This window comes from Talaromyces marneffei, chromosome 5 (genome assembly GCF_009556855.1).
Source record: "Talaromyces marneffei chromosome 5, complete sequence".
NCBI lineage: Eukaryota > Fungi > Ascomycota > Eurotiomycetes > Eurotiales > Trichocomaceae > Talaromyces > Talaromyces marneffei.
Genome location: NC_072352.1, coordinates 1451065 through 1477790, shown reverse-complemented (window position 1 = coordinate 1477790; position 26726 = coordinate 1451065). Strand labels below are relative to the sequence as shown.

The following is a 26726-nucleotide window of genomic DNA, read 5'->3' as shown; positions in this document are numbered from 1 at the left end:
TGTCAGACGCAAAGCGTTTTGATAACCACTGCCGACGAGTAACCACACAACCTATACGGCCGAGTTCAACTCACAATCTGGAATTGGAAGGACTTGAACTGGACCGGATTGATGAAGTTTGGCATGGGTCAATCGATATCTCAGAATTGATGCATTATCGTTGGGAGGAAATAAGAACAGAAACGAACTTACGATTTTAACGAAGTGCGGCTCAACGAATTTGACGGACTATATACATACAATCGAGGCAACTCTTGAATTGAAACAACAGTTAGAGAAAGTAAAGGGAAAAAGCAGAGGAGGAATACTACATATCCACCTAGAATTGGTGCAATCCGCATGTCTCAACCACCCGGACGAGGATCAGAGAGAAATCATCGCAAAGATTACAATAACAACAGTATGGCTGTTACCTATACCGGTGGATATTCTGCGCCTGGCAGCCAGACTCTCCCATCTTTTCGCGAAGTGCGTATCTCATATTCTTTAAGTTTTTTTTCTTTGTCGCCTAGTTGCTGATCTTGTTTCTAGCTCCTCCCCGAACATCTCCATAATGAAATAGATCAAGCCGCATATTACTCCTCACAATCCAGCCCAACAGATCGCCATCGCACCCCAGATCCCACTTCATACAACAAATCACGGTCTTCACTTCCATACCCCCATTCATCAGCAACATCCGGCGGTGGCCGAGGACCAAGCCCTATATTACCACCGTTAAGAGATCTACAATCCTCGAGTCGTCACCATGACCGTCCAATGAGTTCCTACGACGATGCGCCCAGTCGATCAGGATCAAGGGCTGGAAGAGGATACCGAACAAGTATGGAAGAAGACCCTAGATATCGGTCAACGTCTGGCGGCGCTGCTATGTACGGTAATCAGAATGCCTTTGACCCACGGTACGCCCAACAACAACAATCCTACCATGGGTCTTCGTATCCGAGCAGCAACCATTCCAATCAAAGCAATGATTATGAATACCCAGCATCTTCGCCTATGGCTGGACACAGTCACACTCTACCAGCTTCCTCAGGGAATTTTGGTGTAATGGGTGCAGGCGGTGATCCGCTCGACTCGCGCGGTAAGAGGAGAAGAGGGAATCTCCCAAAACCCGTTACAGACGTCTTGCGTGCCTGGTTTCATGAGCATTTGGATCATCCGTATCCGACAGAGGAGGATAAGCAGATTTTCATGTCTAGAACGGGGTTGTCCATAAGTCAGGTTTGTCTACGCCTGCTTCCATCTACTATCAAGCACGATATTGATATTTGTCTCTAGATCAGCAACTGGTTCATCAACGCCCGACGGCGACAATTACCTGCTCTCCGAAACCAACTTCGGAATAGTGATGGCGAGCATATCCCGCGAGGACATTCGCCGATGAGTGACGTCGAAACATCAATGTCACCGCCTCATTCGCATATGGCATCTCCGACGCATTCGAGACATCGATAAACGAATCTACCATCATACCTGTGGTTTCTAACCGATCCATCGACATATTTTCCATCCATCATCAGTTGAGTATTGGTATCACCTAGTTAATGCCTCTATCCAGCTTGCATTGTGAAACGGGCTGAAGGTCTTCGTTTCTTCACTTGTCTATCAGAATTTATCATGTTGTATTGACTTTTGATTTTGAACGTCTTGTATATCTACATGCTGTGCTCTTCCAGGTTTGCGTGGATCCGGCGCATTGCATTTTTTTTATTTTTATTTTTATTTTTTATTTTTTTCGTTTCCTACTTGTTGCCCAAGGTTGTCTGTTGAACGGTCTGATCGATGATGATACCCTGTCTATTTTCTTGTTGTTGCTTTCGTCTTTTTGGTTTATGCTCATGTGTAGGACCCATGTGTCGTACAATACGTCAGAATAATACCTATATACATCTACAAATTCAATCGCAATGAAATTGAACACATATACCAAAAAGCGATGCAAGAAATGATTAGTTCGATCTTCTTGAATTTTAGATATATTCTCGTGCCAGATGTGAACTAATCATGTAGTGCTTAATGACTCGGTGACTCTGATACGTAGATCATAATGCCACTTACTATCATGTAGGCAGTACGTGGACATACTACGATTCATCTATGTACGTTGTATGTCGATTGTTGGAGAAACTCGGTACGTATTTCGTCTTCTCTGTAGCCCTAATTCAGTTTAGCTACCAATATCCGCAATATACACACCTCCGCCCGTATCGATTGCATGGTTCATTGAGTTTCTAGTCTAAACTCAGCCTTGAGAGATTAAAACCAAAATTTTGTTTTTAGCGAGGTTTGGGAGGAAAGTAAAATTGCCACATGGTGTGGATTCTGCGGAGACTGTTGGAGGTTCGGAGGATGTATAGTTGTATACATTAGTGTATGTAGTTATTGTACTCCAGTCTCCAGCTGTGTGACTGCTGTGTACGGCATAGATGAAACTCTTGATACACTGCGGAATCTAGTCGTTTTTCAGAATAGGTACTGTATGAACTAGCTAGCTTAACATGTGACCATCTTAACTTTGTAAGTTGTAGTTAACTAGTTCGGGGTCCCATCTGGTACCAAAGTTCACAAACTTGTCAGGATGATTAGCGTTAGGGCTAACAATTTTAGCCCCCCTTGTCTGTCTAACTCTACGGGTCAACGCCTCTACGGGGGAGTGTACGGTAAGAATAGGGGTTAGTTCAGGGGGCATCCATGCTATCTAACTCGCTAGACTTAACGTGGGTATTAGTATTCGTTTGTTTGAGTTTTCCTGAATAGAGTTGACAAAGCAAAGTTGACATCCACGGTTCACGCACCAAAACAGTAATCTTGCTACGAAGATAAAGTTTGTGTTCAAAAAAGTTATGGAAATGCCGGGCGTAGTAACGAACCTAGGCCATGCGGATACAGTGGGTATGTCAATAGCAACAGTACTAGGTGCGATAAGATTTTGGCATCGGGGAGACCAGGTTGTGCAACAAATTGACCTAAATAGGAAGGTGTCGGAAGTCTCTCCGATATCAGTCGAGTCTTCATAAATTACAAATGGATCGAGGGTCTAGTACATCTACAGACAATGTCACAATACGCAGTCATTTTCAGCCACTTTCGACGCTTTTTTTAATAGTTCAGTCTTGAAGGGGATGTTTTAACTTTTGACTCTCTGGCAGTTAGATAGCATGACTCACGAACCAAACACCGATTACATGCATGTTCGTTTGATGATTTTCGGACATTTTTGCTCGCTTTAGATTTACTGTTTGCATTCGAACCAAGTCATGGAGTATGTCTGAATCAAGCCTGTTTAGCGCTATCATACTACATGCGTAGTCATGTGTGTGCATTGAGACATCATTTTCTGTTTGAAGCAATCAATGCGTATAATACCTAGCAATACATAGACAAGAACCTATCTACTGCAGTAAACCAGTCTTACTCCACACATCGTACAGAACGCCTGGGTCAAGATTCGGGTAAGTGATGTATCAGTTTCGGGTTGCCTGTAAGGTATCTAGTAGCCCTCACGAAATACGGAGCACAACATACGTATCTGGTTTACTATCAAAGAACTCTGACTTTCACAATGCGGACCACAGTTGGCATCCTGGGCATAGACTTTGGCAATTTACCGAGGTTTCACAGAGTATATACAAGATTTTTGACAGCAGTCTGATTGTGCAACCGTCTACAACTTCCTCAGGCTTGAATTGACTCATGTGTACTGTGACACAGTTGCCATGCCAAAGGATTTTACTGACGTATCGAATAATCCGATCCCGATTATGGGACGAAGTACATAACAGTGACGCAACTCAATCTTGAGAGTCGTGTAACTGTGGCGTCTCTTCCAGAAACGACGTCAGGCATAATTGAAGTCTCACTTTGATATTGTGATACAGTCACAACAGCTTGAATCTTGTCGACAAGCTACGTGGAAGCAATATAATTAATATTTTGTCTTACACACGGCTTCTAGAACAGTCTGTCATGCATACTTGAGAACAATCGGAAATTTTGATATTCTGCCACCTCGGACCGTAAGACAATGGAAGTACGCGGAGAAGAAGAAGATAAGGATAATCTTTTACCTCTTAACTACAAATACATATATATATATATATACCAAAAATGGTCAAATGTAATGTCAGCTGCAAAACCCTGGGCAGCTCATCCATGTTGTTACCTACCAGACAGCATGTTGAGTATCATATACTCTCAGATAGATTTAATATACCTTCATTTCAAGGGTATTCAGCGAGAAGAATTTGTACTGCAACCCATCTGTGATCCATCCATGTTGAATTCGAGACCCAAAGACCAATTGAAAATATTTCCGGCAGTCCGGGACGCTTAGCGGTATATTGTTCTAGTTACACATCCAGGACAATGCTTATGGGATAGCTAATCTCGCCTACAGCGTACTTACAGGCCACATTGAAGGTAATGCCGAATCCAGAGCCTGAGAGTATGATTATTGTCAAGTTAATAGAATACTGAATACATGCAGGTGAGGGAGAAGGGTTTTTGGGTAAACAAGTAACGTACCACTTACCATCTAAACAGGAATTTGATTGAATATAATTGTAATAGGTGATTTTTTCTGTGTCTAATTATCAGAGTCTTCATCTTATTCGATCACTTTAGAGGGGACAGCAGGAGAAGGAAGAAACATAAATCAATGATGTCGCTCACTTGTTGACCCTCGTTGGATTTCCCTTGGAATTACGTAGTTCCTTTGCATTCCTTTAGATAAAAAATCAAACAGTAAAAGTTACACAAAGACTGTATACATATTAGGGTAGTGATGCATCGTCGTCATTCAAGATCACCTGACATGCGTAGCCCTATCCCGTGATTTCCATCTATCTTCTCTGACAAGTCTGCAGATGTCTTGTCCTCTCAACATAGAATGGGCATATCGATTCGTTGGTGTATGACATTCAATTTCATATTTGAGCCTCTATACACTTAGGCAGCCTACGAAACCGGGAACCCAGATATCAATACAATATCTGGATGAGTTATTACAAGTTTACAACAGCTCGTTTTGCTGATTTTGTATGTTGAAAATCAAGTATCAGGTGAGACTAGGTACCAGGCGGTGATATACATCTCGCTTTTTATCTTGGTTGTACCTCTTTGCGACTAAGGTGGATGATCTAGGTCCGTATGAGTACCTAGGCAGATCGCCCTACCCATGCACATGATTGAAAAATAAGGTCCTTGCCCACCTACAGGAAGGCTAAAGTAACGTCGGATCCTAAGAGCTTATATATCGGGCTTTCACTGTATGTTTCTTGAATTCGACGACGGAACGGCACTGGCTCAGTTTCAAAATTGCTAGCTATACGAGTAATGGATAAAGAGAGCTGGGCTGACTACGGCGTTATAATAGACCGTCTGATAAGAGGAAGGATAAAGATACATGTACGTAGTGGGAAATAAATAACTATAATGGGGTCAAGTTTGATCATCTTAGCTAATCACTAGCTTCCGAATTGAGGTCCAATCCATTATGATTCACATGTCTGTATATATAGTTTGCGGGGTATTTGAAACTCCACGATGGAAGTGGCTGCACTCCGTAGGAGATGATCAGAGGCTCACGCGATGGCTATTCTTCCGCTATCAGTATTTTTGTCCAAGCCCGAAGTTTTCATGTCGGTGTGTACCTGATTCTTTCGAATCAAGAACTTTTGCGAGAATTCATTCCTGGTTTTAAGCGAGATCTAGTAGTGGAGCCTCCGATAAAAGTATAAATTGACAAGACATTGCTTTTTGTGTATTCTAGTTGTGATGAGTTTGATAGGGAGCTTATATGCAACTTCCGCTTCATGTCAATTTCGAGATCAGTGGGAATATTTGACGATTGGCTTCCACGGGACATTTTTATTCATTTATAGTAAATTGTTGTTGCTTTTTTTTATTATTATTATGATGATTATTATTATTTTTGTTTCAAATACCGCTTGCTAATGCGCTCTATAGGATCGACATAGATAGTGAAACTGCTTGATGTTGCTGACATGTAGAAACATGTCCGAAGTCCAATAAACTCAAATAAAATATGAAAAGCAATTTCCATAACTAATGAAGATCGAAGATTCATTCATGCATCGGGATGTGCTAAGACCACACGTCAAAGCAATCTCCACGAACCGCATGAGTTTTTGGCATACTAGCAGATACGATACTGTGTGACATGGACAATCATGGGAATGCAATGCGATGTCCGTGGATCATTATTACTGGCACACGATCACCGACTATAAACCTTGTCGAATATCAAGATACCCTTGGCTTCCAGAGAAGAGAAAAGATGTATCTTTAAAATTCCTTTAACTATTATACGTCTTCTTGTCTCCAAAACGCCGAAGCAGTCTAAAAAGTTTCTATGTTCATTCCTCAAGATCCTATGAACGCCATGGCTATTACCATAACCTTTGGTGCCAATGGGCGCTACTACGTCGACAAGGAATTTGGACGTGAGCAGGGAACTGATATGCCTTTCCTACCTATTCCAAGGTCAACAAAGCTTCGTCGAATGTTGACTGAAGCAAATGAAATGATTGTTTGCCCCGGCGTTTATGACGGTCTGTCAGCACGTATTGCAATGCAACTTGACTTCAAAGCCCTCTATATGGTAGGTCCATTTGAATTCCTCCATTGCAATGTTACCCGAATTAAAACCTTATATTGTAGACTGGTGCAGGAACTACAGCATCACGGTTAGGGATGGCTGACCTCGGCCTCGCTCAACTGCATGATATGAAAACCAATGCGGAGATGATTGCTAATCTCGATCCTAACGGACCGCCGTTGATTGCTGATATGGATACTGGCTATGGGGGTATGTAATAGGATTAAATTGCTTTTCTTTCCATCTTTCTTCCAGCTTTCCTTTTCTGCCATCGGAGCTAGAAAAGTATGGACATCCTTACTAATAAGAATCGTCTGACAAAACACAGGACCTCTCATGGTGGCAAAGTCAGTACAGCAATATATCCAAGCAGGCGTGGCCGGATTCCATATTGAAGATCAAGTACTCAGTAAACGATGTGGACATCTAGCTGGAAAGAAGGTTGTTAGCAAAGAAGAATATCTAATGCGACTTCGCACCGCTAAATACACCATTGATCGACTTCAATCAGATATTGTTTTGATTGCTCGGACTGATGCACTCCAGCAACACGGCTATGAAGAATGTATCGACCGGCTGAAAGCGGCGCGCGATCTAGGTGCTGATGTCGGCCTTCTGGAAGGACTCACATCCAAGGAGCAAGCCCGTCAAGCTGTGAGAGATCTAGCCCCCTGGCCGCTGTTATTAAACATGGTGGAAAATGGAGCCACCCCTATAATCACGACACAGGAAGCGGCAGAAATGGGCTTCCGCATTATGATTTTCTCTTTTGCTTCCTTGGCCCCGGCGTACATGGGCATAAAATCTGCGCTAGAGAGACTCAAGACTGAAGGAGTGGTAGGCACACCTGAGGGTTTGACTCCTAGAAAGCTGTTTGAGGTCTGTGGGCTGTCGGAATCGATGAAAGTCGATACTGATGCCGGAGGACTCGCCTTTTCCAATGGAGTGTAACGCTCGATACATGTATCTAATCTAATTATTTTCATATAACTGACTATCTATGGCTTCTCAATTTATCTAATAATAACATTCCAGGTGTCATCAACTCCTGGTTGTCTCTTTCAAGAGAATAGGGTCATATCGTTCTTCTCGTAGATACTGAATGCACCTAAAATTGGCAATGCTACCGTCATGTCTGTACATCATCAAACAACAAACTTCGAGTTACATTCATGTCCAATATTTTTGTCTACTATCCATCTTCACTATACAATCTTTAGTAAGACCCTGCAACTATGAGTATATCCCCAACTGAATTCAGTGCCGCCGGCTGGGGCCTGAGACCTGTATCAGATCGCCCATGCATACTTTTTTACTATTCCACCATGCAACAGTTGACATCAAATCACGCGAGTACCAAGAAAACTTTATTTCTCACTAGTCACGCAATACATGTTACACATAGTTACAAAGCAGAACCAATCAGGACAAAGGTGGGATTTCGGAGAGCTGATCACACCGAATTTAGAACAATACCGGAAGACAAGATCAATAGCACCTCATTTCTTAACCCTTTCGGAGGCTATCCATTAGTGTGTTTGTCCCAACCAATGCTTCTGTTTAGTTGACCAACAAGGTTTAAAGCCTCTACACCCATGATCCTAGTTTAAACATGAAGCATCTTGAGCATCTTTTCCCCAATTCGGATCACATTTAGGTAGACATAAACATGAATAAGCAGTTGTGCCTGCTCATACATGTCGCATTGGAGATACTGATTATCACTATTATTACTGTCCAAATTCCCGGTTCAGCCATGGCATAGATCTGATATCAGTTTAATTCCTCTTGATCGCACATACTGCTAGCTTTCTAGTAATTTTTTGACAGAAGTGGTAAGGGCGTAAGAGTAGCGTGATTGGCCAATGTGCTCCGAGTATATATGGATGCTAGCTTCATCTTTGTCGTTCAGTGTTTAATGTTGTCTGAAGGCTGCTCATTCCCCATCATTCTTGCTTTCGACATTTTTCCGTTTTCCTAACTTGAATCGCCTTTTGAAACAATTGTCATATTGTCTCAGACGGAACAGCCATATTTGGATCAGAATAGACGCAGCTCTCGAGGAGTAGCAATGCGGCTTCCTTCACATTGTCCCAACTTCACCGTCCTACTCCTACTCAGCATAATGAGTGCCATTATCACCTACTCAAACGGCCATCCAGTTATTCTAGGATCCAGATCGATTCTGCCCCGGCAGAACATCACAACACCCCTCGGCATCAACGCCAATGATCTCGACCTCGGCGACATATCCCCCATTGAGGATGGATGGTTAGAACTCGACAGCGACGACGGAGATGGGAATCACTTGGGTTCCAGTTCCGTATCAGATGCGAATGGGTATTTGGGTTCGGTTGGATCGGGGCAAGCAAGTCAGAATGCGAACTCGCTGGAAGGCAGTAGTGCTGCATGCAGTGAGTCTTTTTATCTCAGAAGCCCCCAGGTTTCTGCTCCTCTTTTACTCTTTATGCTGACTGATCCTTGCTGATCTTTAGGTTTGACCGGATGTGCAACTTCCGCGGCAGCGAGCAATGGCAACAGGACAAGTACTAGTTCGACCAGTACCGGGGGACTGATCAATGGACCAGTGATCAATGGCCCTATTATTAGCAATAAGAAACATTCACGGGGATTCTCAATCGGTTAGTGTATGCAATCAACAAACATGTTCATATTTTGCATATGTACCCCAATGGGGTTCCTTTTTGTACATATTTGTCCGCTCTCCGGACGTATTGTAGTAGAGACAGAGTCTAGTACTTGCCAGTCATACTAACAGACTCGCAACTCGCTTTTCTATAATTGATTGAATCTAGGTCCCTAGGTCCTTGGACTTGATGATGATGCATCGTCAAGTACCTATGGGTCACCTGACACTCCTAACCCTATCCGCTTGCATGTATACTTACCTAGTTATGTACGCATCGATCCCTACCCACGAACCTTCCGCTCGATCATGTGCGGAAAGGCTTTATATGTCTAGGTCTGGTAATTGGAGCATGCAGGTATTCGATCCCAAACCCGAATCAAATTACATAATCCGAACAAATTTGAAGCAACCCCTTCCAGGTTTCGAGAAATAGATCAATAAGAAAAACTGCCACGAGGCGGGTTTATTAGTAACACTATATATCCATCCCAATATCTAACGAGGCATATTCTAATAGTAGTAGTAGTAGTAGTATATAGAAGCAACATGCCGACCGGTAAGTAAACAAACGCCTCTCAATATAGGATGTACAATAAAAACCGAAAAAAGCCTAGACAATCATATCGAAATGATTCGGTGGCCATGCAGGCTTTGTTTGTTGTCAAAGATATTTAAAAAATGTTGAAGAAAACGCCCGGTAATGAAAAAGAGCAACGCTATTTAAATGTAGATACAAACGATGTGCTCCAGAAATGGAACGTAAATGTACGAAGGTAGCCGAAAGGTGAAATTACCACGTTTCCTATCAAAATCAATCATTTGCTTTTATAAATGTGGGCGTGGGACATGACTTACTGCGATGTATTGACCAGCATCCTTCTTCCGGGCCCAAAACTCCTTTGCTTCTTCCCGGTTCAGATTGCCCTTGGCCATGGCAACCTCAATCAAAGCCTCCTCCACACCTTCACCCATGCCTTTGCTGCTACCGCAGACGAAAACTCGGCCATCTAGGGCATTGATAACGAACCACACCAAATCGGCTTGATGGCGGACTTCTTCTTGAACGTAGCGACTTTCGCCCCTACGGCTTTGAACAACTTTTTTCACTTGTTCTTCGTGCACGCCCCATTCTCCGCTGTACAGTTCGTCAAGTAATGAGTCGCGAACGCCTTGCAAAACCCAGACTTTGTTGGCGCAGTTGGCTGATTTGAGGCGTCGTTGCACGAAGCCGCGGAAAGGGGCAATGCCGACGCCGGCACCAATTAGAAGCATGGGTCCGTCGAGGATGAATTCGCGAGCGAGAGGGTTGGCCATGAGCCCGCGGAACATGGGGATGTGAATATCGAGAGTCTTAGGGTCAATGCCCTGTTTTTCGGCGGCGATTACTTGATCGGCTAGCCTTTGCAGGAAACCGGAGCCAACACCGCTTCGCGTTCCGTGTTTCCAGTCTTTGCTTTTGTGGACAGTTACGGCGATTTCGATGATGCGTCGACAGTCTCCGTTTCGAGTGGTGCATGAGATTGTTGGGTCTTGGGAAAGAGAGTAGAAACGTGGCATCAGCGTTCCGAGAACAGAAAGAAGGTAGTCGAGAGGTGGGAGACTCGAAGGGAAAGCTTGTAGAAGTTGTTCAATGGAAACGTGAACCCCGGTTCGGAGGTCGCAGAAAACACTCTGACCTTGAGCAGAGCACAGGAAGGTAAGAATCTTCTTCTCATGAGGATCAGACGCATATTCGGCCATGACACGAAGTAGCTGCTTAGTTGGAGGATAACTTTGAATATCGGAACACCACCTCAGCAACTCCCGACGAGTGGTGACTAGTTCCCGAGCTTTCTCATCGCCCCAGATGGTCGGCCAACGTCCAGAAGTTGTGCGCACTAGAATCTTCTTGTCGCGAATGGGTTTAGGGATACCTAAACAGTTAAAAACGCCATCTACAGCATCATCGCTGTTCATGGGACAAACCCCAATTGCACCACCAACAACAAAATCAACATCTCCACCTTCAATGGGATAATCGGTCACGTCGATATCGAAATGATATGTGCGTTTCTCAGCACCGGGTTTTGTGAGTTCCCGGGCATGGTGCAACGGTGCGCGGAAAACGTCATATGGAGGATGAGGCTGCACAAACTCGGGAGGATGATCTTTCGGTCCGAGTTGAACGTCCACAAGATCCGACGAGACAGGGGCAAAAGAGACGGTCTTTTCCGGCAGAGGAACGATGTTAGTCAATTCGCTATCCAGCGCAAGAGTGCGAATCTTCAAATTCAAGCTGCGATATGCTGGATTATCTGGCGTCTTGATGGGATTCAAAACGACTATTTCGGAACGCTCCAGTGCTTGCGACAAACAGCATCCACCACCACAGCAGACCTTTTCAACCAACTGTGTTCCACCAGCACCGATGTTACCGAGTAGCCTCTGCACATCCTCCGAACTCTCTGATATGAGTACCGTCGAGGCGCGACGTGGCCTGGTCGTTGTTTGTGGTTTCTCTAAAGCGGCATCATCGAATTGGCTGCCATTTCCGTCATCGGAATGCTCCGTTGTTGAGGTTTCGGCGGTATCCGAGCCGCTTTCCGAGAGCGCAAAAACTGATCTGTTTGAGGCAGTCGAGTGCGAGTCTTGGATTATGTTTGGTATTATCTGACTAGTTGATATATGAGGGATGTTCTGAGGCTCCTCGGGGATGGGATTGTCGGGGTGTGACGTCAATGTGGTGGGTATGCCCGCTTTTGTAGCGAGAGGCGCAACTGTTGCCGGCATTCTGTATTTGCCTGCTTGCATATTGATTAGCATTAATTTCGTCTTTTGGGTTAATTTTGAGTCTGCTCAAAGTCTCAAGTGGTTGAATTGAGCAATGTTTGACTTCCAGAATGAGCCGATATCGCCAACCGCCACACAGAGGCAATGCGGGGGCCATGTCGAGCAGCAAAGCAAGATGACTCAATGGTAGACAGTAAGCAAAATAAACACATACTTCTAAAAGATACAAACAATCTCTCAGACCGAATTGCACAGACACACCGTCGAGCACGCGCAAACGAACCGAGGCGTAAGGACGGTGAGATTGTGGAGAGGTACACGTTGAATGAATGGATTGAAAGTTACCGAGAGACAATCGTTGAGGCGGATGTGTTGTGACACAGCATCGAGTGGTGGGTATTAACAGATTGATCAGTAAATAGAACAGTCGAGTTTACAAGAAATCAGGAAAAGAGAAACGTGGAGATTAATAAAAGCGAAAGCCCAGAAGAAAAAGGGAAGAAAGAAATGGCAAAACGGGAGGAGGACCGGCCACCGGCCCAAAGCCTTAATCCGCATTGGACAGAATGTGGAGAAGAGTTTTCGGAAGATTGGCCAATCAGAGGGGCCACTGGAATCTGATAATATTTCTCGGCGAGATTTAGGGCAACCGTTTGCATGTGTTACGGCGGGTGGCGGGTAAACCCTCTGTTTTGTTTCCGGTCTGTCAGCGATTAGAAATGTTTTATAAGCAGCGGCGATGGCATGAACTGTTATTTAAGAGAGCAAAGAGTATGATATTGAGGCGATACCCCAGGAACAAGTGCATATGCGCTCTGCATTCACTAGCTATAGTAAGGTAAGTCAACAAGTGGGTGGCGTGAGGAACTCTCTACCTACCGGACGATAAGCATACGATTATGTTAACTAACTAGTTAACTAGTTACTGTACAATAAACTTACATAATATCTTATCCTTGAAACTGTCCAGAAAAATATTTGTCCGGCCTTGGCCATTCTTCCAATGCAATAATTGCGTACCAGATCTCTATACAGTCAACAACGCACCAAAGAAATGTGTGACCTTTGTGGTGTCATACCTCTATCAAGCAGGGTACTCCAATGGATCCGAAACCGGACCCGATAGTAATACAGTATGCAGTGGCAAATATGTATGCTCCGAGAAGGACGAAATACCCGTAACCTTACGGTGCGTGTGCCGCGATAGCGAGTGTGGGGCTCGTCTTAATCTAATCAGATCCGAAAGCTACGATAAGAAATCGGACCTTATATTACACCAAACACTTCAGAAAGAATGGCTCCGTACGGAGATAGAATTGTTAACTATTCAGGTGAGACTGGTTTGAAATAGCAAATGGAGTAAAGAGACCGGCTATCACAATTTCCTCGGAATATTTGTTCTGTGAATGTGAAGGGGTCTGAGTAACTCCTCGGAAGTCATCCACGGCACGGTGTGGCATGACATGGCATGGCGTGACATGGCCTGATCCCGAGGGAAGGGAGGCGCTGTAGCCGAATCGTCTCACATCGCCCGCTCTGATATACTTGCTTTTTGGGGTATTTTTCTATGTTGTTCTAAAGAGGTTATGTTACACAGATGTCTTTAATTTGTGCATGCATTTCCGCCGAATCTATCTTCTATCTTCTATCTTCTATCTTCCATCTTCTATCGTTAATATCCGACATACAAGTCAAATTACGCCGGCCGCCTGAATGGATGCGCTTCGGTATTCAGCACATAATCATCCAAACTGACGAGTCCCGGCTCGGAGAAAATCAGATAGAAATATTTGAGTGTCTCCGCCAACCAGAAACTCTCCATTTTATCTACTTGCATCGAGTCCGTGAAGCGGACGTCCTTGATACTTGCATGCGCAATCGCGGTGCGCGTCATCTTCTCGATGCTGCTGAACATGCGCCAGGCGGCTTCTTGGTATTTATTGTCACCTGTTATACGATACATGATATAGACGGATTCGATTGCTTCGGGGCTGTTATTGTCAGATCAGCAGCCTACGTAGTAAACTGGAAGGGCAGGACGTACCGTAGAATGTATTTACCATCGGCAACGCGCGTCATGCCGGGTGGAAGACCTGCATCTTTGATGAACTTGTGTATGGTCTCGTCATCCAATGCGTTTATATGAGCCGTTTTGGCTACGGCTGCCAGCCACTTCTTCTCGTCCCAAGAACACTTGTCCAAGTCCTCGCAGGGAATCATCTTGAAGATTTCCGGCATTAAGCTTGTCGGCATAGCGTCGTATGCCCAGATACACCCGTCAACCAACTGTTCTGCAGTCTTTAGATCTTCTGGGCGATCAAAAATCTTTGCGCCAATGGCAAACATGCCTCCGATAAAGCAAGTTAGATGTTGTCCCTCGTAGTCAAGAGTGTTGCCGTTACGCGTGCCGCTGAACAAGATGTCCACGTTGTCTTTGACCATCGGACGGAATAGCAAGTTCTTTTTGATCGGTTCGATGGATTTCTCGTACATGCGCCGATACTGGTTGGTGCTACCACCGAGCATGAGATGCTCTTTTGGGAGATATTCGTATGTTGAATCAGCCATTCCTCCAAGAGTATATTGACTGCCTTGAAATTTCAAATTCTGCAAATCAACAATCATCGGCCATAATCCTGGTATTGTCGTCTTTGATTGCCCTTTTTCTAGGTTATCAGACACACGTTGAATGGCGTCATAGTATTTAGGATCTCCAGTCAATTGAGTCAGTCGTGTAAACTCAAGACTCAACGAACCCACTTCTGCAAGCAGGGTGTTTGGTGAAGCACGCATCGGTGTTCCCGCAAGAGATCTGGTCTATATCAGTTCCAGAACTGAAACAAAGGCCGGGAGGTGAACGTACGCCTTCCAATCCCACCGTGACACCTGCATCCTATTCGGCGTATCAAACGCCCCATACACAAAATCACCCACCTGCTTTGCCTTTTTCAATATTATCGGATACTTTCCCCCGGACAAATCATATGCTGCCAAAAACCCACCCATATAACGAATAGTAGTCTCAAAGACATTAATACTCTTATCCGTAGTGGTCGTAAAATCAATCTGCTCAATCGCATCCAGCGCGAGTTGGAACTCTTCATCTAGCCCCATAATCAACAATGTATCGAGTGCATCCACAAGTGTCGCAGCCCAGCCCGAGAAACTATTCACATATCCACCGCTTATGGGTAAAACTTCATCTTTCAGCCAGGCGTGTGTTTTGTATCCAGTCCACGCATGGAGAAAAGCTTCCTTGACGGCGGATTGTCTCTCCAGTCGTTTGCGACGGTCTGATGTTTTTTCTTTTGGGAAATCATACTGAATTTTTGGGATGGGCGATTTGTTGCCAGTCGGTATTTCGATGAATTGTTTGACGGGGTAGCGTTCGGGAATTTTGTGCCAATGGACTGGTTCATCGACGAAAATGTCGTTGTCGAAGTTGGGTGTTGGAGGTGGAGGAGGTTCGGGGGGATAGTCGTCATATTTGATGCTGTCGTATATGATGTATATGAGAAATGTGAGAATGAAAGCGGGTATGAGTAGTCTTTTGCGCACGACGGGCATGATGTGAGAGATATTTAGGGCCGATAAATTGGTGGTATAGGCGTCATTGATTATGGAAATAGGTCAACTGGGTTGACTGCTCAGCCAACGTGCTCACAATTGACTGGAATAAGCGATAGCGACAGTAAATAAGAGTTGCGATGACATCAACAATGGCAATTGGTTATCCAGATCTTAAAATCGGAATGGAATGATCTATCTTGAAAGTTGAGGCATAATGACAGGCGTAAACGAGAGAGGGCCAGGTGTCGCGATGCAGGTCAGTAAGAAGCAGAGAGAATGTAGGGATTGCATAAATTGTCGAAGGAACAGATAACTAAACAGATAGAGAGTGTGTATAGCTGCCTTCTTCGGACTAGTACATGGCAGGCTGGCTGTGGTGCCGCTATCGGATTGGACAGGGGGAAGGATCGTGGAGAACCCCTGAATATTATTTCTAATCTACTCCGTACGTATTACCGTACTACGTAGTACACCCGACACTATTTAGTTACTCATCTACATTGATACCTTGTCTACTTGAATGATTCACCGGATGGTTTCAAGGCTCACTCACACAGTTTTGTAGATTCTGACAACTGTGCTCTGTGGTCAATTGAGGCCAGGTAACTTTGCGATGCGCAACTACCGTAGCCTAGTGCCAGGTGTCGGTACAGTTCCACCCAGGCTGACTGGGTGGATCATGGATAATTGGGTGCCTACGCCCAAATCACCTAAGGTGACTAAATTTCAGTCGTGAATAGCGTACGCATGGATTACCACAGTTGACGATATCTCTTCGAACCATCAATTGACCGTTCCATCAATTAATGAGTTGTCTGTATGTAGTTAGTCGTGTCGAAATAAGGTACAGCCGCTGCCTGAGGCTATTGAAAGAAAGCTTGGCGGCCCCACATCCACAACGTCAACCTCGTTACGGATAGCTTCACAATAGTTTAACAACTCCAGACATGAGACACTAACCAATATAAATACACAAAAGGAACCAACGCCGTGGCGCTATTGATATTCGGTCGTCGAGCTCACATTGATCTGGCATCATAGTTCAATTACTATAAAATAAAAATCAACTGCATGCGCTGGTCCGCGTAGAGGTCCCTCTATTTCAGAATTGAGTTTCCGAGCTTCTTCTGACATACTTCACACAATGCCGCACACAGGGTAAAATCCCCACCTCTTCTCCTCAAATCTTCAGACATTCTGACACCCAGCAGAGTTTTCTTCATACCCTCTAGCCCTAATGCCCCCAACATCCTAGGCCCGCTCACAGAGCGCCTGCGCTCCGTCTACGGCGACGAGGCAATCCCCATCGGACGTTGGGGCCTAGAACACAAACTAATGCGCGACACACCTTCTTGTCTGCCAGCATCCGCGCATGCCCCCAACCCAGCACCGCGAGCACGTTATGTCCAATTCCTATCAATGACGAACCACCCCAAGCTTGGGTTTGTGTATGCTTCTGAAGACGATGATAATGAAACCCAGACCAATCAGCCCATAACAGGGAGGGAAAAGACGGAGTCTGGGATGATCATGTCCACTGTCCCGATCGCTTCCTCGTCGGAGATTTTCCGTCATTTTGTGCGCTGCTGTGAACCGATTTGGTGTCATCGACATACCGTCACGGTGACGGGGACGGTGTATGATGTCGGCGATTTTAGGGTGCGGTTAGGTGAAGTGCGACAGACACAGCCGCAGGCGAGGCCCAGGGGCACGATTATGGAGGTTGAGTGGAGAGGGCCGTCGATGATTGCGGATGCTTTATCGCCAGTTTCTTCGTCTCTAGGCCTTGACAAGACCCAAGATAGCGGTGTGTTGGCGATGGATGTAGATGGGGATATTGATTCGGCTATGGAAACGCCCTATATTCCTACTGAGTCCGAGATACAACTTGAATACGAGCAGATCTCGCATTTGATTCGGGAGTTTTGGACAAAAATTTATAGCTCCAACGACGCCACCACCAATAACAAACAACTACCGACCACCATCCGCGAAGCAATCCTTATTCCAGATGTAGGTCGGGAATTAAAACAAAGGATAGCGCAGCGCCGACAACCGGGTTGGCAAGAACGAGAGAATAGGCGACGGAGAAAGAGGCGTGAGGCTATCGCGTTGGATAGGAGTTGGGGTGGGGTTTCCGAAAAGCAACAGCAACAGCAAGATGAAGAGGAAGATGATATGGATGCTGGGGTTGACTTGGCGAGGCAGTATATGGAGCTTTTTCGTTTTAATCGTTAATCCAGAAGAAAAGACTAAATGGTTGTCACGCTTAGAAGCAAAAATTTACAAAGACCCGAAATCATACGGAAATCATAGGAGCAAAGCGATTCAATACACGACGAGGATGTATCGTCTAATTGTAAAGCTGGGTAAAGAGAAAATTCCCAAATTGTGTATAATATTAGAGAAGAAAGAAGAGGAAGAAGAAGAAAAAAAAAATCAACCCATCACATGCCACAAAGGATAACTGATGTTAAACCGCCCAACACACCAATTTTGCTCCCATTCAATAGTATTGCAACTTCGCCTGTTTCCACAACAGAAATCAAGAGTCCGCTTATTTACGTCCAAGATAAACGAGGAAGAACGAATCACAATCATAGCACGATCGAGCAGATACACGAAAGGCGCTTATTTCTGCATCATGAGTTGGACGAATTCGTTGTCTAAAACACCATCTGTTAGAATCTTTCTTTTATTTCATGGAGGACACGGTAGACTTACAGTCGATTCTTCCATCACCATCCTGATCAGCCTCGCGAATCATCTCATCAACTTCGTCGTCGGTCAACTTTTCGCCAATCGAGGTCATAACGTGGCGCAATTCAGCAGCAGAGATGAATCCATTGTTGTCACGATCAAACACCTTGAAAGCCTCGCGGATCTCTTCCTCGGAGTCGGTATCCTTCATTTTGCGGGCCATCATTGTCAAGAATTCTAAGGCAGTCAGTATCTGCCCTTATGATCGGAAACGGCTGCGATAAATAGAGGCTGCATCATACCAGGGAAATCGATTGTGCCGTTGTTGTCAGCGTCGACCTCGTTGATCATGTCCTGCAATTCGGATTCGGAAGGGTTCTGGCCGAGGGAACGCATGACGGTGCCCAGTTCCTTGGTTGTAATTTGACCTATTGATGTTATTAATATCTGTTCGCAGTAATAACTTTTTGTTCGAAGACTATATGTCTGGTGTTCGTGGCGTCACTCACCATCACCATCCTTGTCCTATTCATCCAAACGGCTAGTCAGCGAACCACCCACCACAACATTGCGACAACCAGAAATCCAAACTTACAAAAAGAGAGAAGGCCTCCTTGTACTCGGAGACTTGTTCTTCAGTCAAAGAATCAGCCTGTCCAACAACACCTCGTCAGTCACTCAACGTTTAAACTCATTCACGATCTTCAGGTCTTGGGCTGCCCCGCAGTGTGGGGGATACACAAGGCGGCCGCGACGACGATAGAGTTGATAGAAATAAATTTGCTTTGGCGAGGGACGTACCATGGTGAAAGCGTGTGGTAGAGTAGGAATACAAACAGGTGAATCGAAGGGAGGTTGTGATATGTGGTGGTAGCCTAAAGGTTGTTGAACAAGTCCTGGTTGGTGATTTTCTAGTAGGTAGTCGGAGTTGTTTAGGGGACGTGAAAGTTGAAGGCAGGGCGGATGTTGATTGATTGCGTTATGCCTAAAGGGGCTTAGGAGGAGCTAATGATAAGGGCTCTGATTCGCCTGATTCGTGGACCGCCTACATATAGTCCCGGGTTTTCTGTATTCTCTTTGCTTGTCAAGAATATAAGAAATACTATGTACGGAGTACATGCAAATATGATAGGGGTCATGCCTGCTATATTAGTCGTTATGAACGATTACAGCTGTCTTGTCTCGGTTTCAGACGCTAGGTGAATCCCGTCGATATTTCTAACGTCGTGCCGATTGGAGTGAGGCTACCCGTTGTGCTAATGCGACGGACAGACATTCACGAAGTAGTATGCATGGCGCATTTGAACATGGGTCTAGCCATGCAAGCAGTCATACCTGTATGAATCTCACAATCTCAAAAACCTTCTCCCCCAGTTGAGGGCCTGAGGTATCAAAACGTAGAACCCTGCTGCCTTAGGAATTCTGTAGCCGCTAAACCCTAAACGGAATGACAGCATCCAGCCACACGGGAGAGTGACGAAGTATCTCAACGATAACAGATAGCTTCAAGCCAGCCAATACCACAAGAATAAACATCTTACGCTCAACCGTCCCCGGGGACAATTGTGTTTGTTGATTTCATATAGGAACGACAACATCAACAACACTGACACCAACAGTCAATAACACATACAGCCCAAGAAGAGAGACAACGATTATGATACACCACAACAAACCGACATAATTGAGCTGTGACAAGCTAGATCTGCCACAATGTGGCGTGATCGTACCAATCTGTATGTCTTTCCTACCAATAGCTCACCATCAAAACGGAACATCAAACTGATTAGAATAGCTACATCTCCTACCGCCAATCGTTCGCGCACCACCCGACCAAGAAGCCACGCTACTTCGGCCCATCCCAAGGCTTCACCGACTCCCCCTCCCTATCCGAAGAGCGAAGAGGCCTCATCGCCGGCGCTGACGGCCTCGAAGATGATGGCGATGCAATCATTGAAATGGACTTGTTGCCCCCTCGATGGGTAGACGTACAGGAAGAAGTGTCGGAGGTGCTAGCCGATATCGCACAGAAGTCCGCACGATTGGATAAATTACATCAGAAGCATATCCTTCCCAGCTTTGGGGATGAGGGTGTGCGAAAGGAAGAAGAGGCTATTATTGAGCAGTACACCCAAGAAATTACGAGGAGCTTTCATGCTTGTCAGAATGCGATCCAGAGGATCGATGGCTTGGTGCGAGAGCAGAAACAGCTTGGTGCCGTGACCAAGGGGGATGAGACGATGGCGAAAAATATTCAGATCTCGCTTGCGGCGAGGGTGCAGGAGGCTAGTGCGCGGTTTAGGAAGAAGCAGTCCACATATTTAAGAAGTATGCACACTCCAGGTCATTCAACGTCTATCAATACTGACTTTTTGTAACAGAACTACGTGAGCTAGAAGGCATGGCCTCCCCCTTCGAACGAGTCTCAACGCCCATCCAGTCCCAATACTCCGACCCCTCCCTCATGGAATCTGACGCCGACAAGTCCTTCTCCCAGACCACACTCCAACAAACATCCCAAAAACAGCAGCAACAACTCGTCGTCAGCGGCGCAAATGACGTCGCAATCGCCCAGCGCGAGCGTGAAATCAATGATATCGCAAAGGGCATCATTGAGTTGTCGGATATATTCCGGGAATTACAAACCATGATCATCGATCAGGGGACTATGCTGGATCGGATAGATTATAATGTTGAGCGCATGGCGACGGATGTTAAACAGGCTGATACGGAGCTTAAAGTGGTGCGTCTATACTCTTTAACCCCAGGATTATGCAAACTAGCTGACTTACTGGAATGAATAGGCAAGTAATTACCAACGCAAAACAACAAAACGCAAAATCATCCTACTCCTAATTCTGGTAATGATCGGGATGATTGTTCTTCTCGCTTTGAAACCGAAACGACATAGTAATACTAATAGCGACACAACGACACCACCCCCTCAAGAGGATATTGTTAACGGCCAACAAAAACCGCCACGATTAATGCGTAGGATATCTCGGTCTTGGGATGGCGGTGATAGTATTGGCATCAGGCATCGAAGGAATACTCGCCATGCTTATTGGCAGGGGGATACTAATAGTTATCACGACCTTGACTCATTTTTGTCTAGGTTGTTAAATTAGATGACCTTTTCTGGTTACTACTTTCTTTTGGGATTTATATAGTAGTGGCATCATGATCATCGGGGTATATGATCATGCGCTCTGTGATTTGACTGCTGCCCGTTTGAAGCGTTTGTTGTTAATTTATCTGTTTTTGAATTGTACATTTTTTCACTGAAGTTAAGTACTTTGTTCGTACCTGGGTATCATCAACTCAAGGTTGCGGAACTACCATTCATATATCGTTAGGTCTTTAGATGAGTTAAGTGCGTAAATATCTAGCTGAAGCGGACCCAACTTTGTTGGATGTCTCGAGAATTCCCTTGTATTTTTGTTCGTTTTTGGATCAATAATCTAGCTCTCCTTCTACGCACTGATCAGAAACCATTCCTAGATTCATCCCCGCCAGATTCCTCGAGCGATAGACCAGAATGCATATTCGAAGACCAATCCATTTGATGATCCTCCGACAAAGTAAAAGGATGCTGCTGAGTTTGTTGGGCATCATTCACAGCTTGTCGTACGGGCGATCCTGTAGGAGTCAGCGACTCTACAGGCGGAGGTGTCAAAGCCTCAACGGTAGGTCGAGCGGGCTCATTATCTAATCCGCCTGCATTGTCAGCCGGGGTCAAAGATTCCTCCGCAGAAAGACCACGCATAATCGCATCCTCGACCTCGCGCTTCCGCATTTCTGTGTCGCTCTTGCGTTCGCCCATCTGTGTCAAGAGAGCGGTTTCTCTGGAAAGAGCGGTACGATTGGTTTCAAGCATCTTTTCAAGACCTTCCATAAGAGCTTGGCGTGATTTGATGATTTCGGAAACCGAGCTTTCGGCATTCGCTAGTGACTTGAGAAGCTGGCTCAGACGGGCTGCATGCACGGGTGCTGGAGGCGTCGGTATGTTAGGATCATTCATCTTGTCAAACTCGGCGTTGGCTGTGTTGACAGCCGTACCGGACGTCACGGAGCCCTTTGAAACGTTGAGCTGAAGCTGTACCAGTGGTTGGAGTTCAGGTGGTACGGATCCTGAACTGAAAAGCGATCCACCTAGCATAGGCTTCTTTCCGGAGGAACGGTTCTTGTCCAATTCTACATCCATGAGCTTCTTCGAGTACGAAACGGGGCTAAGATGGCATACCATTGACACGAGCTTCTACAGCTTCCTGGATCGGCAATTCAAAGACACCACGTTGTCTCCAGACTTCAACAACCCGTCGAATCTTCTGTTGAATTTCACTGGATGCGCCTTTGTATGCGACTGCTGTAGCTTCCGCAATGATCTATTCACGTTAGCCCATTGACTCTCTGACTTGTAGTCGAGCAACACATACTGGAGAGAATGCAATAATAAAATCGTCTTTGCGTCTAGCTTTGGACTGTTGCGCTACTTCTGTAATCGTGTTAGTAGTCTTTCGCAGCTGCGGGTCTCGTGGACCATCTTACCGTTGGCAAGGTAAATGAGATTTAGTTTCTTGTTCGCGGGGGAGTCTCGAAGCTTTTGTAGCCAGAGCTGGACAGTACGGTCCGCATGGCGTCTGTAATACAAATAGGAGAATTAACCAGATATCTTCCAAATCCTCGAGTGTCGAGTCTGGGTACAACTTACCTATGAAACATGACCCATTGCGCGACGGTGACAATACCCTCCTGGGTTTCATTGAGCGCGGAGAGCTTTGCGCGAACAGAGTCGTCGTTGTAAGCCATAGCCCTGAGTGACGTTCAAGTTTGACTTTGACGTGTTGAAGAGTGAGAGGTATAGAAGACAGGCACTGTGTGAATAATTTGTGAAGAGCTCTTGGTTCGTAAATAATAGTGTGTATGAAGGAATAGTAATATGAGAGATATTGGTAAAGAAAAATAAAAGCAAAGATCGTTAATTAATAGTCTAAGGTTTAGTATTCAGTAGCATAATTGACTGGAAAGTGGCAATGTTTTGAAGTCAACCACGATAATCTTGAAGCTACACAGCTGCATCATAACTAACCCAAACGATAAGCAAGCTCCGCAAAGGCAAAGGCGGTGGCAGAATCCCGGCCGCCCGACAACCACAGGTAAATAAGGAAGTTGCCAACTTGAGGTCAACTACGCTTACTCAAATCATCACTTCTGAATAATCTAAAGCTGCAAATAATTTGATTGCATTCATTGATCCTACGTTACAATCTTGAGTCTCATAGATATACACGTCAATCGTTCCGAACATGGCCGACAGATTCCCCTCATTGGAAGACTTCAACGAAGGTGCGTACTCCGCCCATGGTCTACAGCACCCTAAACACACTATCTAACAGCTCTCCAGGTCAAACCGAAGTCGTCAACAACGACGCTGCCGATACCGATGACTTCCTTGCTCGCGAACGCGCTGCGCTAGGCGACGATGCCGACCAATTCGCTACACCCAACGATCAGGCTGCAACTGTAGAGGATGATGATCTATTGGGAGGCAACGATTATGTCCCACAGCAAGGTGGTGCGGCAGAGATCTCTGGTTTTGAGTCATCGTTTCCTGCGATTGATACACAGAACGAGGTAGCTATTGCCTGCTCTTCATTCACCTAAATCCGTGACGGCCCTGACATACTTTCTTACAGGCCGTTGCGCCCGGTGGAACCATTACTGGCACCGGCTCCCCTTTCCCAGCCACGGGCTACTCTAGCTATACTCAACCCGAAGAAGAATCAGACGCTGTCAAGTAAGAATTGCCATTCGTCCCAGTTGCCAACGTGCAATTTGTTACCATAATTAGCCGTTCTGACATGACGTTTCTTTGTCACAGGGAATGGCGAGCGCGCAGAGACGCGGATCTAGCCCGCCGATCTGAAACTTCCGCAGAAAAGAAAGCCGCGACCATCAAGAAAGCACAAGAAGATATTGACGACTTTTACGTATCCTACGGCAACCGTTCCGACAAGGCTCGCGCCCAAACCCGCAAGGAAGCGGAGGAATTCCTCGCCAACAGAGAAGACACATCTGCCGGCGGAACCAGCTGGGAACGTATCGCCAAGTTAGTGGACATATCCGGCAAGGGTGTCAAGGGCGGTGCTAGCGGTTCTGGAAAGGAGCGCTTCCGTGAGCTTTTGCTTGACTTGCGAAAAGACGGTAATGCTCCTGGTGCGACTGGAGTGTAAGAGAAGTACATTATGAACGACCAATAAATAGATAAAAGAGCGCGGTGTGGTGGGTTTGTATTTCAGCACTTGTATCTGAATGCGAAGTTGATGGGCGAGATGCGCCAGCTTTTGTGTGGGTGTCAGGGAGAGTAACCCTCTCCTTATCCCAAACCCTCTTGGATTAAGATCATCACCGAGTGGCTCTTACTCAAGGATCAGTCTTTCTCCTTTCCCTGTTTTCTACATGTATCCGACCATCGAGCCTCACGATCATATTTTTTGTTTTGACCCCTATACACGTATCTCCTGTTTCCCTTTCCTTCCCCTTCTTGTTCATGGATTAATAGGTAATGCAATGGAGTTTTCCTTTTTCTCGAATGTGCTGCAAGCCAATACTAAGTAGTAATTGTCCACGGTGACATGTAGAAGACAAACAACTTTTGGACTCATATCAACGGCATTACTAAGTACATATAGTCGTGTAGCATAATACATGCGATTTGACTTCTTCTCCGTAAACAACGCCTCAAAAATGAATCCTAACTAATAAGACAATCCCGAGTATATCTCCATGCCTAACTGTTTAGTCTAACTGATCCTCAGCTGGCTCCCCAATCTCCTCAATTTCTCTCTCCCTCTTGCCCTCCGCCTCAATCTCCTCAAGCTTCTTCCTCCCTTCTTCCGTCGTAGCATCCACAATCCCTTCTTCAACACTCAACATACCACCTTCCCCTAACTTCTCGACAATCTCTTCAGCTTCCTCAACGCTCATTTTACCAAGCACTTTGTTTACTTCATCCAGGGATGCTGACTGCAGTGCTCGTTGTAAGCCTGGAGGGAAAGAATCAAAGATCTTGCGGGCTTCGATTTCTTCGGGATTGGTGCTGTCGGCTGGCGGGATGCTGATATTGATTTGAGTGTTTGGGTCGACGGCATGGAGTTGGATTTGTTCGACGCCGGCTGGGTCATTTTCGGGGCTTCTGTTCTTGGCTAGTTCTGCGGCGCGGATTTTGATTTTGTTGTAGGTCTCGTTTACGTCGTTTCTGAATAATGTGGCGGCTTGGTGGTCTTTTGTTGTGATTCTATATGATTGTGGTTAGGCACGTATGATCTTCTGAAGGTTGAAGGGGTTATGGACTTACCTCTTGAAGAAAAGCGAAATACCATCTCGGCCTAATGAGCGGCAATACTGCAGTAACAGACCGTGGTGTACACATTGACGAGCATATTCAGCTTTCCCATCCATCTGGCTATTGAAAGCCTCGACTAGTAATCCATCCGTCTCTTTCTCCGCAACGACATCAGGATTAGCCGATATGAATTGGAATAATGCTTTGTAATCCGTCATAGGTATCTTGGCAAGCTTCTTAGCTAAGTCACTGACTTTAATATCTACCTCTTCGTCATCGTCATCTTCTACATCCGCTTCGGCGCCTGATGATGGTGCCACGGCACCCTGATTGGTGGCAACTGACGGTGAATTGAGAAGCTCTACCTTTGTTTCGGTAGTCTTTCCCTTTGGCTTTGGATCCGATTTGGCGACAAATGAGCTATCAAATCCAGTGCGTATGCTGTCACTGGTAATCTTGCTTGCTTCTTCCTTTTCAAGCTCCGTCAGCTTCTGTAGTAATTCTTGCTGAAGAGCTAGAACTTTGTCCTTGTGCCCTTGAACTCCCGTAATATACGCCTTGAAACCATTCTCTGACTTGGACTCTGTGATTTCCTTCTTAACCTGATCAACCAGCGAGCTCATCATTTGCGAGTACTTTGGCTGCTCTTTCTCATGGGTGTAGATACCAGCAGGTGGCGCGGGAGGTTGATCCTTAGCTGGGTCCCCAGCAGATTCAATCAGTGACTGGAAAACAAGCTCCTCAGGATTCCGACTCGAATCTTCATGCTGGCGAAGAGCGCCGAGAAGCTTGTCGATGCGTTCGAGAAGACCATCATTGATTATTCGTTCATACTTGAGCGTTTCGATCTCGTGGCGACGCTGCATCCGTTGTTGATGGATTTGGTTCTGCTTTGCGCGAATGAACGAGCGCTTGTCCACATTGGGGTGCACTTCGATGTCCGAATCGTCGGACAGCTCCAAGGCGTCCCATTTACTGTAGTCGAGCACCATGGCGACTTGGTAGGTAGATGTTTGTTCTTTTAATGTCTTCTTAAAGCTCTGCTGCTGGAGGGGTTCTAAAAGGGTGGG

General features: G+C 45.6%; 11 protein-coding genes across 11 annotated transcripts; 6 read left to right on the top strand and 5 right to left on the bottom strand.

Annotated features, from left to right (window-relative positions):
• Positions 1 to 339: 339 nt before the first annotated feature.
• EYB26_006862 (uncharacterized protein) lies at positions 340 to 1458 on the top strand (the record flags this gene model as incomplete). The annotated part of the gene is made up of 3 exons (XM_054266135.1): positions 340 to 468; positions 532 to 1224; positions 1282 to 1458. The coding sequence occupies 3 exons, from the start codon at positions 340 to 342 to the stop codon at positions 1456 to 1458; spliced, it is 999 nt and encodes a 332-aa protein (XP_054122110.1).
• Positions 1459 to 6406: 4948 nt separating this feature from the next.
• Positions 6407 to 7573, top strand: EYB26_006861 (uncharacterized protein; the record flags this gene model as incomplete). Its single annotated transcript, XM_054266134.1, has 3 exons — positions 6407 to 6625; positions 6685 to 6832; positions 6951 to 7573. 3 exons carry the CDS (start codon positions 6407 to 6409, stop codon positions 7571 to 7573), a joined length of 990 nt encoding a protein of 329 aa, XP_054122109.1.
• A 1174-nt stretch (positions 7574 to 8747) lies between these two features.
• EYB26_006860 (uncharacterized protein) lies at positions 8748 to 9269 on the top strand (the record flags this gene model as incomplete). The annotated part of the gene is made up of 2 exons (XM_054266133.1): positions 8748 to 9036; positions 9118 to 9269. 2 exons carry the CDS (start codon positions 8748 to 8750, stop codon positions 9267 to 9269), a joined length of 441 nt encoding a protein of 146 aa, XP_054122108.1.
• A 793-nt stretch (positions 9270 to 10062) lies between these two features.
• Positions 10063 to 12062, bottom strand: EYB26_006859 (uncharacterized protein; the record flags this gene model as incomplete). The annotated part of the gene is made up of 2 exons (XM_054266132.1): positions 10063 to 10074; positions 10128 to 12062. 2 exons carry the CDS (start codon positions 12060 to 12062, stop codon positions 10063 to 10065), a joined length of 1947 nt encoding a protein of 648 aa, XP_054122107.1.
• A 1675-nt stretch (positions 12063 to 13737) lies between these two features.
• EYB26_006858 (uncharacterized protein) lies at positions 13738 to 15608 on the bottom strand (the record flags this gene model as incomplete). Its single annotated transcript, XM_054266131.1, has 3 exons — positions 13738 to 14032; positions 14086 to 14853; positions 14905 to 15608. 3 exons carry the CDS (start codon positions 15606 to 15608, stop codon positions 13738 to 13740), a joined length of 1767 nt encoding a protein of 588 aa, XP_054122106.1.
• A 1147-nt stretch (positions 15609 to 16755) lies between these two features.
• Positions 16756 to 17849, top strand: EYB26_006857 (uncharacterized protein; the record flags this gene model as incomplete). Its single annotated transcript, XM_054266130.1, has 2 exons — positions 16756 to 16769; positions 16823 to 17849. The coding sequence occupies 2 exons, from the start codon at positions 16756 to 16758 to the stop codon at positions 17847 to 17849; spliced, it is 1041 nt and encodes a 346-aa protein (XP_054122105.1).
• A 393-nt stretch (positions 17850 to 18242) lies between these two features.
• Positions 18243 to 19115, bottom strand: EYB26_006856 (uncharacterized protein; the record flags this gene model as incomplete). Its single annotated transcript, XM_054266129.1, has 6 exons — positions 18243 to 18277; positions 18336 to 18548; positions 18614 to 18739; positions 18821 to 18836; positions 18907 to 18963; positions 19113 to 19115. The coding sequence occupies 6 exons, from the start codon at positions 19113 to 19115 to the stop codon at positions 18243 to 18245; spliced, it is 450 nt and encodes a 149-aa protein (XP_054122104.1).
• A 909-nt stretch (positions 19116 to 20024) lies between these two features.
• EYB26_006855 (uncharacterized protein) lies at positions 20025 to 21439 on the top strand (the record flags this gene model as incomplete). The annotated part of the gene is made up of 4 exons (XM_054266128.1): positions 20025 to 20047; positions 20107 to 20639; positions 20693 to 21054; positions 21116 to 21439. 4 exons carry the CDS (start codon positions 20025 to 20027, stop codon positions 21437 to 21439), a joined length of 1242 nt encoding a protein of 413 aa, XP_054122103.1.
• A 356-nt stretch (positions 21440 to 21795) lies between these two features.
• Positions 21796 to 23120, bottom strand: EYB26_006854 (uncharacterized protein; the record flags this gene model as incomplete). The annotated part of the gene is made up of 5 exons (XM_054266127.1): positions 21796 to 22505; positions 22555 to 22696; positions 22748 to 22806; positions 22860 to 22951; positions 23023 to 23120. 5 exons carry the CDS (start codon positions 23118 to 23120, stop codon positions 21796 to 21798), a joined length of 1101 nt encoding a protein of 366 aa, XP_054122102.1.
• A 497-nt stretch (positions 23121 to 23617) lies between these two features.
• EYB26_006853 (uncharacterized protein) lies at positions 23618 to 24544 on the top strand (the record flags this gene model as incomplete). Its single annotated transcript, XM_054266126.1, has 4 exons — positions 23618 to 23657; positions 23716 to 23945; positions 24008 to 24108; positions 24193 to 24544. The coding sequence occupies 4 exons, from the start codon at positions 23618 to 23620 to the stop codon at positions 24542 to 24544; spliced, it is 723 nt and encodes a 240-aa protein (XP_054122101.1).
• A 565-nt stretch (positions 24545 to 25109) lies between these two features.
• EYB26_006852 (uncharacterized protein) lies at positions 25110 to 26648 on the bottom strand (the record flags this gene model as incomplete). Its single annotated transcript, XM_054266125.1, has 2 exons — positions 25110 to 25608; positions 25669 to 26648. The coding sequence occupies 2 exons, from the start codon at positions 26646 to 26648 to the stop codon at positions 25110 to 25112; spliced, it is 1479 nt and encodes a 492-aa protein (XP_054122100.1).
• Positions 26649 to 26726: the final 78 nt, after the last annotated feature.